We start from the raw sequence: 16103 nt of genomic DNA, 5'->3' as shown, positions 1-16103 counted from the left end.
TAGGTGGAGAACGCTAACTGGCCTCGTATGAGATCCCAACAGTGAGGTGCGAACATGTAGGAAGCACCACGAAGGAAATAGTCGGCGTAAAAGGAAGGGAAGGATAGGCCAGGAGGTTGGTAACCCAAAGCAGCGACCAGGGGTGGGACAGCACTCCCGGGCGCCCAGAGATTCTCATAGATCCCCTCGCTATGTAAGCTGTGTTTGCACACAAGAGCGAGAGAAAAAGAGAGGAAGGGCAAAAACCTCTACGGCCAGGAGAGCAATGAAAGATAAAGGAGTGTGAACAGGAGTGGGAGAGCACTCCTGGTCACCTCAGGTCCAGGTGGAGTGCCAACTCAGACACACCGAAGGACAATCAATCAATGCAGAGGGGGGATTTAGGTTACGACATAAAATAAGGATAATTGCTCTCAAGCCTTGGAAAGTTAACAAACTTTGAAAACAAACCAAGGGGAGAGAGAGAGCAAAGGATAAAAGGGAGAGAGGGGACTCTCGAAACCACAAAATAACATATATATAGTCGGTAAAAGAAGTGTGAACAGGAGTGGGAGAGCACTCCCGGTCACCATTGGTAAGCAACCCAAAGAAGGATTGAACTAGGATAGGCTACGCAGGTAAACCCTCGCTATTCCAGCTTAACTTATTAGGAACATTAGCCTAAGTGAAAAGCCGAAACAGGGAGAGGGTGGACGTAGGCAATATATCCAAGTCAAAACCAAACAAAGGGAAGCACCAGACATAAAACACACATGTACAGAACGAGATCACCGACATGAAACTCATACGTACAGATCGAGATCGTCCCCTCTTAACAATTTTTTCCCCGAAGGGAAAAAGTGTTACAGCCAACCCCTAGGCTAACCTCAGTTGGACACAGGTTTCCCTGGTACACCTTCATGAGAGAGTTAAAAAAATGATATGGTAACAGTGTTTACTGAGGGGGATGGGGGAGGACTCTTTCTCCGTTAGCGAGAGTTCCACCAATTAGCTCTGGAGTTCGTTTAGTGGGAGGAGTCATTAGGTTTGGTTGAAGAAACACACACACACACACACACACACACACAAGGAATGAAAAAAAAATCTGAGTAGGTTACATCGCCGTATAGAAGATTACTGTCTCACTTTTAATATAAGTTTATTAAGATTCCATTTAACTTTCGGCCAAGACGTTATTTTACCACCGTGTCTGTCATTATATATGTCATATTCATTACACAATACTTAAAATTTATCAAAATTTTAAAATTATATTGGTATTGGTGAAAATCACGAACATCATAACAGGATATTTTAACCTTATCACGTAAGCCAAGTTTACAGTATCAGTTGCAGTGCGTTTCCTACAGATACTATAATAGGCAGCTATAAAGAGAAGTGCAGCAGCACTTGATTGAATATACCCAAAAACTCAGTGGAGGTGTTGAAAGTTTCTGACACCGTGGCTTCTCTCTCTCTCTCTCTCTCTCTCTCTCTCTCTCTCTCTCTCTCTCTCTCTCTCTCTCTCTCTCTCTAATTAGCTAACGCAAAGTGACATGATGTCTTCTAGAAATACCGCTGCGCTAAGTATGCAGTTCTGATATGACATTAAGACCATCTAATCTTGACTAAACTAATATATATATATATATATATATATATATATATATATATATATATATATATATATATATATATATATATATATATATATATATATATATATATATATATATATATATATATATATATATATAATTTTGGGCAGAGGGTGGGGTTGGGGGTTAAGTCACTGTTGTTAAGCAGTCTTACAGGTTTTGGAATTATAAAACGTAATTCAAACTGAAAACCTTCTTTCTTTTGCTGTACCGATGACCTCAGTCTAGACGGCTTTGCTACAACTGAAATTGGTGGGGTTCAGGTGGGCCAGTTGAGACTCCGATGAATGGACGAGAGGTAGTAGATCAAGACGGAATAACATAATGTTATTCCGTCTTGAGGAAGATAATGATCGTGGATAGAATGTATGGCTGACGAAAAGTTCCACCTAAAATATTTTCTTGTTTATCTTTAATGCCTGTGTGTTTTTATAGTATTTCTCCTAGTACTATTATAGTAGTGTAGATTTACTGAATACAACAACATTTAAAAGAAGAAAGATGGATTAAACTCACTCTTTCTTGTAAATATATAGAAGGAAAAGGAGAGAGAGGGAGAGAGAGTAGACGTTACTGATGAGTCAAAATGAAACACAACTAGGGAAAGAGAAAATTCCACAACGAGCAATGGAAAGTGAAGAAGGACTCCCAAACTTGGTGCAAACTTTTAACCATTCCCATATGGTAAAGTTAATTCGTTTGCCAATGATGACAATTATTTACATTCAGAGGTTTCATGTATTCATGGTTGGGTTTGTATTCCCTCTTGAATATACTGTAGAGGTTACTCCCTACACGCCGTTCATTAAAATAATTATTACATGATATGAGTAAACACATCATCTTCTACTTGGCTTATATTTTTTTTAATATATTGATTGTGATACAAGTTTTAATGTCATACGGACAGAAATTCCTTTCGCTCTTATCATCATTCGTGTGAGGATAAGAGAGAGATGCCTCTATTGTTAAACAACCCCTTCAGTCATTTACCTGTCCTTTGTAGAAAGGGCTATTTGGAGAAATGTAGATTGATGATATTATCTTGAGGATTTCTTTTTAGAGAATGTATAAAGAAATCAGGATAGCGAAATTCCCTTTAGATTTTTAACTCCATTTAGGTATCAAATTCACCTTTCTAATAAATAAATTACAATAATCATGACCTGGAGCTAAACCATATGCATACGTTTGTTTGCAGTTTTTTTTACATTGCTTGGATCGGTGCCAAATCATATTACATGGAAGTTCAGAGGACGCCATGGGGTAATCCAAATATACGCACGCAATTTTTACATTTATTTTTAATATTAGTGAGAAGTTCAGCCACCTTCCTTCTAGATCACCTCTTGCAATCTGTTAGGCATAGAAGATTCATGGTTTCTGACTATCTACGGTCAGTTGTGGAGGAGCTCCCATTGTGTTCGCCAGTGGTCCATAAGTTGATCTGGTCTCCTCTCCCTCTCAGGCTCCCAACAATTTACCAAATTAGCCCAAATATTCTCTATGGGGTTCATGACTGCACCCTTACTTGGCCAGTCAAGCAATTGCAGATGCTCTCGACCTTGAAACTATTCCTGGACTATTCTGGCGGTATGGATGGGGCAGCGGTCGTGAATGAAAATGACAGGAGCAGATGGGAAGGAATAATTCCGCTGTTGAAGTGAAGGGAGGAAGAAATCCTGACGAATTTCAGTGTATTTTTCACTGATATCACCCAATGTGAGAAGATCCAGCCCCACATGTTTACGGTGACATGCCCACTCCTGGTCACCTGAAATGTTTCTTTGGTAGTATCTGAAGGGGAAAAATTTAATTTTTAAAAAAGCAAGACTTACGCTTTGCTTTTCATAATTGAGAAAATAATGATATATCGTTTGGGAAAAAAAATAAGAAGTAACAAACCTTGCAATAAGTTAAGAATGTTTATTCATCTACAATTTTAATACCAATAATAGCATCAAATTTCATATGCAATGGTCTGTTATATGGTATTCTTTAAAAATTCAGTAAACACTGTTTAACCTATATTACTAGTTTGCCTACGTGATTATTCTTAACATTAATAATGCATTTGCTTAATGCCTGAAAGCTGGCCATAGTAGAACTAATGGGGTTTTCCATGAAGAATTTTTATTTTCACACTTCTCGTGGCAATATAATTCCATTAACAGAAAATACATGGTTATTGACAAAATGATTATCTTTTGATTATAAATATTACCCTTGCTTATATTAGTATGGTTTGACTGCTATTAATGATTATACAACACCTTCTATTATTCGGTCTGCAGTTATGTATTCTGCGGCTACTATATTACTAGTGAAAGACCTTTCAAACGTCAGTGAATACAACTAAAGACCAGAATTCCATTTAAACATTTCAACCTCAACAATCCATTGAGATTATAATAAAAGGCTTGTTGATCTTTAAAAACCACCTTCCCACCTGCAAAATATTCATACAGGCTGCTCATGATGCAAAAAGCCCGTGCTGGTATAAAGCCAGATCAATCTCAAACAGCAACAGCATCCTCCACCACAACTGTTGAGCAAAGGCAAGCCTATCAGCACGATGCCGCTTGGTGAAAAATGCATTAAAAATATCCGTAGGCAGGAATTTACGATTTCAAATTCCTGCCTCACGCAGACGTCTTCGCGCCGTCATAGCCGAAAATATTCAATGCCAGACGTTCACGAATAGCAATAGTATTGGACCTCATTGTATTGGGCTGCTCGCTTCAGTTCGAAAGTCGTCGTTATTGTGACAGGTGGTCGTTCGTGGTGGAGGTCTTCGAACTAAAATACGTAATTAACATGCAGATAACTAGATAATTAAGATCATTTATAGCCTTGCCTAATTTTATAAAGCTTATTTGGTATTCCGGGAACTAGTAAAAAAAAAAGAATAAAAATAAGAGTTCAACAGGACCAAGGCAACTTTAATTTATGTTTCATAATTTCCCACAGGTTTATGAGGTTTATAGTTAGAAAAAATATGCTTCAATCAAAGTCAGTCAATTTCCCTTTGCGTGGCTCAGCGTTGTTGGGGAGACCCTAAAATGACGCTGTGCAACTGCGAGTAATGAAAGCCCACTTTCTCGTAGAGTGAAGATGTGCGCTCGGAGAGCTATTATTGCTGTTGTCTATTCATTTGGAGACTATAACGAATACTACTAGTTAATACAGCACCTAAGTCTAGCCATGATTTTTGGTGACTGAAACTTGTTAGTGTGTAATGGGGGTGCTGTGGCATAATATCATTATAACTGAACAAAGAGATATATTAAATCACATGAATTTACTGATTGATTGATTGGCTGTTAAAATCTGACATTGCAACATCTGAGGCCGTTACTGTCATTGATAACGTTTAAAATTCTGTTTGATGTCTTCATAATGATATATTGTTAATTGTCTGTTTGACCCGGCCCACTGTTTACTAAAGGTGGTGCTTCCTCCTCTCTTAACGTGAATTCTGTGATGAATCAGCTCTCGAGCTGTTTTAGTGAATAAGAGGTTGGAAGAGGCAAACTTGATGGTATTGTATCCTTAATCCTCATAGATGAATAAACATTAATTTATTGCAAATTTAGATGTTACTTAGCATTATATTTCCCCAAACGATATATCATTATTTTCCTATTACGAAAGCAATTCCGTAAATTCTTAAAAATTTGGTTGGTGATTATTAAATTGTAAATCATTCTCGAGCCATTTTTTAACATATAAACTTCAGATACCACCATAAAAACATTTACGAGGTGGCCAAATAAAGTGGCTTATAGGTAACTGAAACAACTGAGGCTGGATTTCCTTACATGGTATATGTGATATCACCAGGACTGAAGGGAGTTTCACTAGTGAAAATACATTGAAATTCTTCAAGAAAGATTCTTCCTCCCTTCACAATTCACCAGCTGAATTATCCTTTCCACCTAGTTCTGTCATTATCATTCACGACCACTGCCCCATCCATACGGCCATAATAGTCCAGGAATGGTTTGAAGTCGAGAGACACCTGAATTGCTTGAATGGCTCGGGTCGAGAGGCCATTGAAGGTGCAGACATGTCCCCACCCATAGATCCCGAGAAAGGTAAAGACGATTTATTGAAGACTGAACAGTTAAAAGGTGCCCTCACCTTCGAGAGAAGACTCTGGTGCAGTTGAGTAAAACACTGAATTTCTAATCAGTTTTTCTCCCATGTATACAGAAACAATTTTTACTATTTTGTTCCCATTATTTTTATGCTCATCCATTTAATAACATTACATGAAACTAGCCACTGTCGCATATATTATAAAATATAACAGGTTAGGGTAATTACATTTGCTTTATGTCTATTACAATTTTGATCGTAATTACCTGACCTGTTATCAAATCACAATTATAAAGAATAGACACTTGTCCCTATACAAGAGGGGAAAAATATCAAATACAATCACCATTTTTTTTATAAAAATTTCACAATTTTAATATTTAAAAATTGTAATCACAGCTATAAATACTTATATAAAATTTATTACTCAATTACATTTTGCAAACATATTTCCTTAAAAAATGCAAATACAGATAATTGCAAAGAAGAATTTATACTTGAGTTTGGTCTCCTAACTACAAGCAATGTCTGCAACAATTGTTAAGTTGTAAATTATAATAATTAACTTTTACAAATATTTACACAAACCTATCTAAAATATTTTGTAGATATTGTTCCTCACCTTGTAAATGACACATATTGTGATCGTTAACATCAGGTAATTTGCCTAATTGTAATAGACATAAACTGTTAGCCTAACCTTTGTTGTTTAAAATTATTATGGCTTATAAGAAAAAATAAAACAAAAATAAAAACTCAAATATTGAAAAAAATTTTCTATTTTTTCCAAACATTTTGCACAAAAACAAAAAAATGTGTCTTATTCATTTCTGGCTAATCGAGTTTTTGTCTCTTCGTATAGGGACAAGTGTCTATTCTTTATAATTAGTGTGATTCATGATACTCTTATAAATTACAGAACTGGGTGTAGTACGCTAAGCAAAATCTCGAACTGAACGAACCCTGAAGAATGTCAATGTATTTTTACTAGTGAAACTCCCTTCAGTCCTGGTGATATCACATAACCAAAGGAAATCCAGCCTCACATGTTATAGAATTCTTCGAACCTGTTAATTTTTTCTCGCACATTTTATGAAAAAAGTGCTCAACAATTTACGAGTATTCAGTTCTCAAAATAATGATAATGTTATTAATGCTAGGAACAGTAAATTATGAGTATTAAATTTAACAGTAGTATCTTTATTTCATACCATAGTGATTATGTTCCCTGTTGGCTAATCCTACAATCATTAGGAACGATATAAAGATATATTTAAACGTCTTACTCGACTCGAAACAGAGTCTGAATCCCAACGAAGGTTGCAGTCGTCAGATAACAGCCAATCAATCAATCAGTATTCATGTGATTTAATATATCTCTTTGTTCAGTTATAATGATAACCACTCAGCACCCCAATGAATCGAAGGGACGCAAATCTGGCTAGCTAGGTGCTGGATTAACTTGTCACTTTACGCAACAATGGCCAACAGCAAAATCGATACGAGCCATTGCACGTGATGTTGGTTGTCCCACCACACCACAGTACAGTTGTGGATAAGAAGGTGGGAGGAGAGTGGCAGACTTGAACGACTTGGGTAAGTTGTTTTCTAATACTGAATGATTGGTGAATATGAAACATAAATTATATTCTGTGTTACCTTTGTTCATGGTTATTTAATCTTGCTTATTTAGTGTGAAAGTTTCTTTCTTGGATGTAATTGTCTTAATTATCTATTATAATTTTGGTTAGACCACAGATATCCACAGCCATTCTAACACCACAGTAATATTTTAGGTGCACTTCCATAATTCCACACTGGTGGGTGGTTGGCTATGACGGACCTCAACCACGAACAAAGTTAGATAGTCGATTGAGTTGTCTCGGCATAATTAAGCCTTTGCTCAAGAGCATTTTATTTGTGCCCACCCTTTTGCTCATCACAGTGATTGTGTGTCTGGGATAGCTATAGTTTATATGTTAAATGTCATTTCAGTGATGGCTCAAGAATGATTTACAATTTTAATAATCACCAACTAATATTTTTGAGAATATTATGGAATATGCAAGGTGCTGTATAACCATTAATAGCATTACTAATTATATGCTTTTAAAAATAAAAATATACAGCCATAATATTTATTAAATTATGATCAATCCATAGAGGTCAAAATTCCAAGAATCTAAATTTGATTACGATGTTATATAAATTTTAAGTTAAGCATTTAAGATATTATAATCACTAGACTTAGCTAGGCAGTGGGTCCACGGAAACCCATAACCCAGCTGAGGATGACGCCATTGTCAGGGCGGCTCGAGAGCAAACATTCTTAACCAACGCCATGGTCATTCGTTTCGAAGACCTTGGATTAGAGGTCAATCGATGAAAAGCAAAGCGTAAATTTTTAAAAATTAAATTTTTCCCCTTCAGATACTACCAAAGAAACATTTATGAGGTGACCAGGAGTGGGCATGTCACCGTAAACATGTGGGGCTGGATCTTCTCACATTGGGTGATATCACCAGGATTGAAGGGGGGTTCACTGGTGAAAAATACACTGAAATTCGTCAGGATTTCTTCCTCCCTTCACTTCAACAGCGGAATTATTCCTTCCCACCTGCTCCTGTCATTTTCATTCACGACCGCTGCCCCATCCATACCGCCAGAATAGTCCAGGAATAGTTTCAAGGTCGAGAGCATCTGCAATTGCTTGACTGGCCAAGTAAGGGTGCAGTCATGAACCCCATAGAGAATATTTGGGCTAATTTGGTAAATTGTTGGGAGCCTGAGAGGGAGAGGAGACCAGATCAACTTATGGACCACTGGCGAACACAATGGGAGCTCCTCCACAACTGACCGTAGATAGTCAGAAACCATGAATCTTCTATGCCTAACAGATTGCAAGAGGTGATCTAGAAGGAAGGTGGCTGAACTTCTCACTAATATTAAAAATAAATGTAAAAATTGCGTGCGTATATTTGGATTACCCCATGGCGTCCTCTGAACTTCCATGTAATATGATTTGGCACCGATCCAAGCAATGTAAAAAAACTGCAAACAAACGTATGCATATGGTTTAGCTCCAGGTCATGATTATTGTAATTTATTTATTAGAAAGGTGAATTTGATACCTAAACGGAGTTAAAAATCTAAAGGGAATTTCGCTATCCTGATTTCTTTATACATTCTCTAAAAAGAAATCCTCAAGATAATATCATCAATCTACATTTCTCCAAATAGCCCTTTCCACAAAGGACAGGTAAATGACTGAAGGGGTTGTTTAACAATAGAGGCGTCTCTCTCTTATCCTCACACGAATGATGATAAGAGCGAAAGGAATTTCTGTCCGTATGACATTAAAACTTGTATCACAATCAATATATTAAAAAAATATGAGCCAAGTAGAAGATGATGTGTTTACTCATATCATGTAATAATTATTTTAATGAACGGCGTGTAGGGAATAACCTCTACAGTATATTCAAGAGGGAATACAAACCCAACCATGAATACATGAAACCTCTGAATGTAAATAATTGTCATCATTGGCAAACGAATTAACTTTACCATATGGGAATGGTTAAAAGTTTGCACCAAGTTTGGGAGTCCTTCTTCACTTTCCATTGCTCGTTGTGGAATTTTCTCTTTCCCTAGTTGTGTTTCATTTTGACTCATCAGTAACGTCTACTCTCTCTCCCTCTCTCTCTCTCCTTTTCCTTCTATATATTTACAAGAAAGAGTGAGTTTAATCCATCTTTCTTCTTTTAAATGTTGTTGTATTCAGTAAATCTACACTACTATAATAGTACTAGGAGAAATACTATAAAAACACACAGGCATTAAAGATAAACAAGAAAATATTTTAGGTGGAACTTTTCGTCAGCCATACATTCTATCCACGATCATTATCTTCCTCAAGACGGAATAACATTATGTTATTCCGTCTTGATCTACTACCTCTCGTCCATTCATCGGAGTCTCAACTGGCCCACCTTATCCCCACCAATTTCAGTTGTAGCAAAGCCGTCTAGACTGAGGTCATCGGTACAGCAAAAGAAAGAAGGTTTTCAGTTTGAACTTACGTTTTATAATTCCAAAACCTGTAAGACTGCTTAACAACAGTGACTTAATCCCCAACCCCACCCTCTGCCCAAAATTATATATATATAATATATATATATATATATATATATATATATATATATATATATATATATATATATATATATATATATATATATATATATATACACACATACACTATATATATATTTTTAGTCAAGATTAGATGGTCTTAATGGCATATCAGAACTGCATACTTAGCGCAGCGGTATTTCTAGAAGACATCATGTCACTTTTTAGCGTTAGCTAATTAGAGAGAGAGAGAGAGAGAGAGAGAGAGAGAGAGAGAGAGAGAGAGAGAGAGCCCACGGTGTCAGAAACTTTCAACACCTCCACTGAGTTTTTGGGTATATTCAATCAAGTGCTGCTGCACTTCTCTTTATAGCTGCCTATTATAGTATCTGTAGGAAACGCACTGCAACTGATACTGTAAACTTGGCTTACGTGATAAGGTTAAAATATCCTGTTATGATGTTCGTGATTTTCACCAATACTAATATAATTTTAAAATTTTGATAAATTTTAAGTATTGTGTAATGAATATGACATATATAATAACAGACACGGTGGTAAAATAACGTCTTGGCCGAAAGTTAAATGGAATCTTAATAAACTTATATTAAAAGTGAGACAGTAATCTTCTATACAGCGATGTAACCTACTCAGATTTTTTTTTCATTCCTTGTGTGTGTGTGTGTTGTCTTCAACCAAACCTAATGACTCCTCCCACTAAACGAACTCCAGAGCTAATTGGTGGAACTCTCGCTAACGGAGAAAGAGTCCTCCCCATCCCCCAGTAAACACTGTTCCCATATCATTTTTTTAACTCTCTCATGAAGGTGTACCAGGGAAACCTGTGTCCAACTGTACATGGAGGAAAGGCAGGCCCAACACAACATGGACGTGAAGGGACATGACCGACCTCCAGTTAAATGAAAGTATTCCAAAATTAACAAAATTCAGAAGCATCCAAGCACAAGGTCAAAAATTAAATATAACAATGAAAATCATGTTCCCATACACTTAGAGAAGTGAGTCTAAAACAAGGCAAAATAAAGCCAAAATAAGAAGCGAATAGGCCTGAGGGGGAACCACGTAGCCTAAACAGCAAGACAGCACTTGACCAGGAAGGGAACACAAAATTCTAAAATAAATAAAATTATAAAAACAAAGTAAAAACCGTAACAGTAACAATGAAAATAAGATCCCCAAAGGCTAAGAGAAGTGAGTGACAAAAATAAAGCATAATGAGGCCATGATAATAAGCGAATGGCTTGAGGGGAAGCTCAGTAGCCTAAAACGCTCAACAACATTTCTCGTAATGAAGCCACGATAAAAAGCGAATGGGCCCGAGGTAGCTCGTAGCCTAAACGCTAAACATCACTCCCGTAATGAAGCCATGATAAAGGCGAATGGGCCCGAGTGGGTAGCTCGTAGCCTAAACGCTAAACATCACTTCCGTAATAAAAATCACTGTCGTAATGAAGCCATGATAAAAAGCGAATGGGCCCGAGGGGGTAGCTCGTAGCCTAAACGCTAAACAGCACTTCTTGTAGAAAATGGGTACAGAACAAACAAAAATTAATCAAATCCACTAAAGTTAGGGATCATTAATGGTAAAACATCCCAAATAAAAAGGGATACAAATAAAAAACAAAACAAATATGCCGATCCAAGACCAAGAGAGGTCAAGAGACGACGTGAGAGGAGATCGAGACGGGCGTTATAAATTCCTTTAATTATTAAACTAAAGGAAAATAAGAAGCCTCAATCGCCTAAAAAAACAGCAAAACACTGGTACTCAAGTAATTGAAGAAGAACCTTGAGGATGCCATAAAAATCCAAAATAGAGCACAAAATAAGGATCACAACGAAATTACGTGTGAACGAAAAAAAACGTGCTAAAATGGAATGCGTTTAGTGTTGCCTTGTATACAGTCCATGGTAGTGCATGGGCTTGTATCGCACCTCTCTCGTTGGGACTTTTGACATTGGGAATCTCTATAGGATAAGGTTCCGTGTTTTTTGTAGTTCACCCTTTTCCATACACGACTCCATCTAGTGGAGCTCGCTCTGGGGGTAGTAACTCCAGCATTTCATTTAGCTTTCTCTGGTATCTAGCAACGGAATTACCTAGAAATAAGTGCTGAATGGACTATTTCACCGGGTGACACGGGACCCCGATCCAGAAAAGAATGGCGAGTGAAAAATTCATATTACGAAAAATGACGAAACATTTTGAAAAATTTCACTTCAGATGATTGGGCAAAAGAGTCAAAGAAGAAACTATATTTCGAATCCAGATAAAAGGTTATTGACTAATACAACAATATTGAATAATCATCAATGAAATTATTTATAAATAAAGAAAGAAAGAATTCAACCATTATTGTTGTCAAAAACAAAAAAGAAAAAATCTCATAACGTCGTATGTTATCGTGTGACTCCACATTCGGGCAGGAAAGTTAAACTAAACTGTCTCGTCACTTGCACCGATAAGATGGGCAACAGACAGCCGCACCACAATCATTAGCTTGCATAAGACTAATGTCTCTATTGTAGATATTTCTCGGCAGCATAGCGTAAATAAAACAACCATGTATAGAGGGATACAACAACAGAGAGAACAAAGAAACATGATAAATTCATTGTAAAAAGTGGAGGACAACCCCATTGTTGCACTACTGTTAAGGATCATCATCGGATGATCACTGAAGGAGCTCCACCTAACTCCCCTGACTATCCGGTGTTGCTATAAAGAGAGAACATTACGCTCTCCCATTTTAATTACGATCAAGTTTCATCCATGTTGCCGATGCACGATAATTTACAGTACTGTATAGTCATTAGCAGCTTGAACATTGTTTTCTCAGCTTCAGCTACAACTTGCAGCTTAAATTTAGCAGTATATTTCCTTGAGGATCTTTTATCCATACTGAATAAGGGTATAATGTAAAAATATATCAGTCCTATTCTACTTAACGTCATTTGTGCCATAACTTATGGTAATTGTTTATTACCGTAAGATGGTTGAAATACGGGTAAATGGGTGTTGTCATCTGCTTCAGTTATAAGCAAAACAACAGTATCTTGGTTGGTCGTTTATGGCTGTACGCCTTTATGCAAGAGTATAACGTTACTAACAATACTTTTATCATTCTCTTTTACTTTTTTAACTAGAAGATGGGATGAAGAGATGGAGGAAAAGTTGTTTATTGTAATTTGGTCTCTCTCACTGCCAGATTATGCTGCTGCCTGCACCCGTGCAAAATTTAAAAATGTTTTATAAATAATATTGTTGTATCAGTATTAATTGCTTACCTTATTGCAAAAGCGAATTATCGTAAGGTGAATTATCATAACTGGAGCATTACCTGAGTATTTTAATAGTTTTATCACAAAAAGTGCATTTAGTCATGAAAATGCAGTATTTTTAGTGAATATTTCTCAGTGAAAAATACCGCGAATGGGCGAATTTTCCGCAAGTAATGGGTAGATATGTTCCAAAGAGAAATCCGTGAATACGTTGAGTCCACGAATCGTGAGAACGCGAATATGGGGGCGTTTACTGTATGTATACAGTACATAGTACCAGTATATTATATTACGTTATATACACTATATATATGTGTGTGTTTTGTTTGTATGTATGTATGTGTGTGTATATATATATATATATATATATATATATATATATATATATATATATATATATATATATATATATTATATATATATATTATTACTGTATTATATTAGCATAACCAGAACAAATGATAAAAACAGTCAAAATGCCTTAACTCGATCACATATACTGGACATGAGCATGCAGATACTTAGTTAAATACATTTGGTTATTTGAAAGTTTATGATTATATATCAATCAACTGGAATGCAGGAATAACTTTAAATCACATATCCACATAGAAATATTATTTATTTTGCCTTTTGAAGTTAAATTTTAAGCCTTTTAGAAATAAAATCTTTCTTGAATAAAGTATTCACTGATAAGTATGGAACTTGATAGTTTAATTTTCTGGTTTGCCTGAATATTTGTGTTTACTTTTTCAATAATATGGTAATGTTTTTTTGTTTATATCATGGGTTTATTTCCCCTAACTGCAGTACCTTTTGAAGAGTAATCTTCTGGTAATCTCTCTTTTACCTTATGACCTTTATCCAAGCAGTGTGCCATCGATAATCTAAAGCCCATAGAATTAAGCTAATGCCCTGGGAACATACCTTCTGGATATAGGTAAGCTGGGAGCTGTCAAGAACTAAAGTGACCCCCTGCAGCCTATGGCTTTCTCTCTTACCCTCTTGTGGACAAGTCAGATATTTTGATGCATCATGGTCGGTTCTATCACTAACTTAAAATAGCTGAGGAATAAGTCTGAATACTAAAAAAAAAGGCAGTAAAACAAAGACATGAACGTACACGCATGCATTAGGAGTTTTACTGTAATCAGAATCTAACTATCACTGTCTCACTGCTCTCCTTCACACCAAATTCCACTGAAGAAAAATTTGGATTAAATAAAAATAAAGTTTGCATATATGTATTCTTTTCAACAGTTTTATCATCTACACACAAACTCACACTGTGCTCACACACAAACACCCATGTATATTGTATACAATTGCATCATCAACAAACGATCCCACACAATTCAGACACACTTGCACACATTTTGGTGGCTTACCAGACAAGACTTTCCTTAACACATCAGAGTGACTCAGCTTGTACAGCTGTTGGTGTACCGAATAAACCTTATAACTGGAGCTCTAACGATGAAAAAAGTTTATTTTTAGAACTTTGGATAAGAGATTGAAAACTTGAGAAATTGTTACTAAGTTGATGATTTTGCTTATATTTTCCTTACTCAGAATGTCCTAGTAATTTTAAAATATTACAAGACAAAACACTGCCAGTGATAGTAACAGTATGTTTATGAGTACATTACACAATAAAAAATATATCAGCTTTGTAATCCTCTAGCTTTCAAAAATATTTCAGCCTAGCTTTACCCTCATTATAAATCTTAGTTGTGGTAATGCTGTGTAGAAAAGTTTCATTTGTGATGAAACATTTTGTTTGAGTATACTGTATATATGTTATTATTTTGCATGGCCTGATTTTTTACAGGAAAAGAATGATGAAATCGAGAACTTTGTCCAAAAGATGAAAACTGCTCAAGAAACTGAAGCCCAATTGAATGAAAACCTTTCTGTTTCCAAGAATGAGATAACCACAATGAGGTAAGAAAGCTTGAAAAACCATAATTATTTGCAAGTAAAAGTTGTGTTAACGTGTAGGATAGGATAAAGAGATATTGACGATATTGATATGCACTATTTTATTGTGAACATATGATTCAGTCATTCTTTGTTATGAAACATAGTTTAAAGTTTTTAAATGTAGTAATTACTCATCTGGAAATGGTATAAATGTCAGTCTTGCCATTTATTCAACAAAGATTATGACAGTTTTTGTACTTGATGATGAAGGATACTGATATTTGGTTAATAATGACTTCTGTTGATTGAAAATTCGGTGCACAGCTCTTGGTATGAAATAGAATAAAGGACACCAATCCATTTCAAATTTTACAAAAATATCAGGTCACTTATGCTCCATTTTTGATAGCGTAGCTGCTGTTCATCCTCAAAGGAGTTACACCCTCATGGTACCCCCAGGGCTTCCTAAGACAGACCACCCAATTACAAAGAATTATCTTATAGTTGGTCTTGACCAGAATAGTGCTTGTTGGCACAGTGATAGAATATGAAGGACTCAGGACAGGAGGGCTCTATCTACCTAGGCGCTGTGCCGTACTCGCACAGGTGTGGTAACAAGTCGGCACCATTACCATTAAACTCTGGTCTCTCCAAGGGTTCAATAGTTCCCGGGATGTGCTTCGGAATCACATTTGACAATGTATTTTATTCACCCACTTTACTTGAGTCAAGCTAAGTACTTAGTTTTAAGATCCATTGAAAAGTTTTAGTTTCTTAAAGTTTTAACGGCCAGTCTTATTTTTGTTTAAACTGGGAGCCAGTAAGCCTCTTGCAAAGTGAGAAATAAGGAGTAGTTCGCTAGGCTACGCTGTAATTGCTGTGCTGATTTTTCTTGTATAACACAGTGAGATTTAGCATTAAGGAAATATTAACAATTTTGCTATTGAAACGTTATACAGTGCCCTTTTAACATTGATAGATAATTTGAAATTACTGAAAGGTAAA

General features: G+C 36.0%; 1 protein-coding gene across 1 annotated transcript in view; it reads left to right on the top strand.

Annotated features, from left to right (window-relative positions):
* LOC136833711 (synaptonemal complex protein 1-like) overlaps nucleotides 1–16103 on the top strand; it is a 378221-nt gene that overhangs the window by 199358 nt on the left and 162760 nt on the right. The window contains exon 12 of the mRNA XM_067095919.1: nucleotides 15007–15119. Within this exon, the coding sequence (XP_066952020.1) occupies nucleotides 15007–15119 (113 nt within the window). The remainder of the gene's footprint in view (nucleotides 1–15006; nucleotides 15120–16103) is intronic.

Source organism: Macrobrachium rosenbergii, chromosome 4, assembly GCF_040412425.1.
Source record: "Macrobrachium rosenbergii isolate ZJJX-2024 chromosome 4, ASM4041242v1, whole genome shotgun sequence".
Lineage (NCBI taxonomy): Eukaryota > Metazoa > Arthropoda > Malacostraca > Decapoda > Palaemonidae > Macrobrachium > Macrobrachium rosenbergii.
This window is presented reverse-complemented; position numbering and strand designations above follow the sequence as displayed.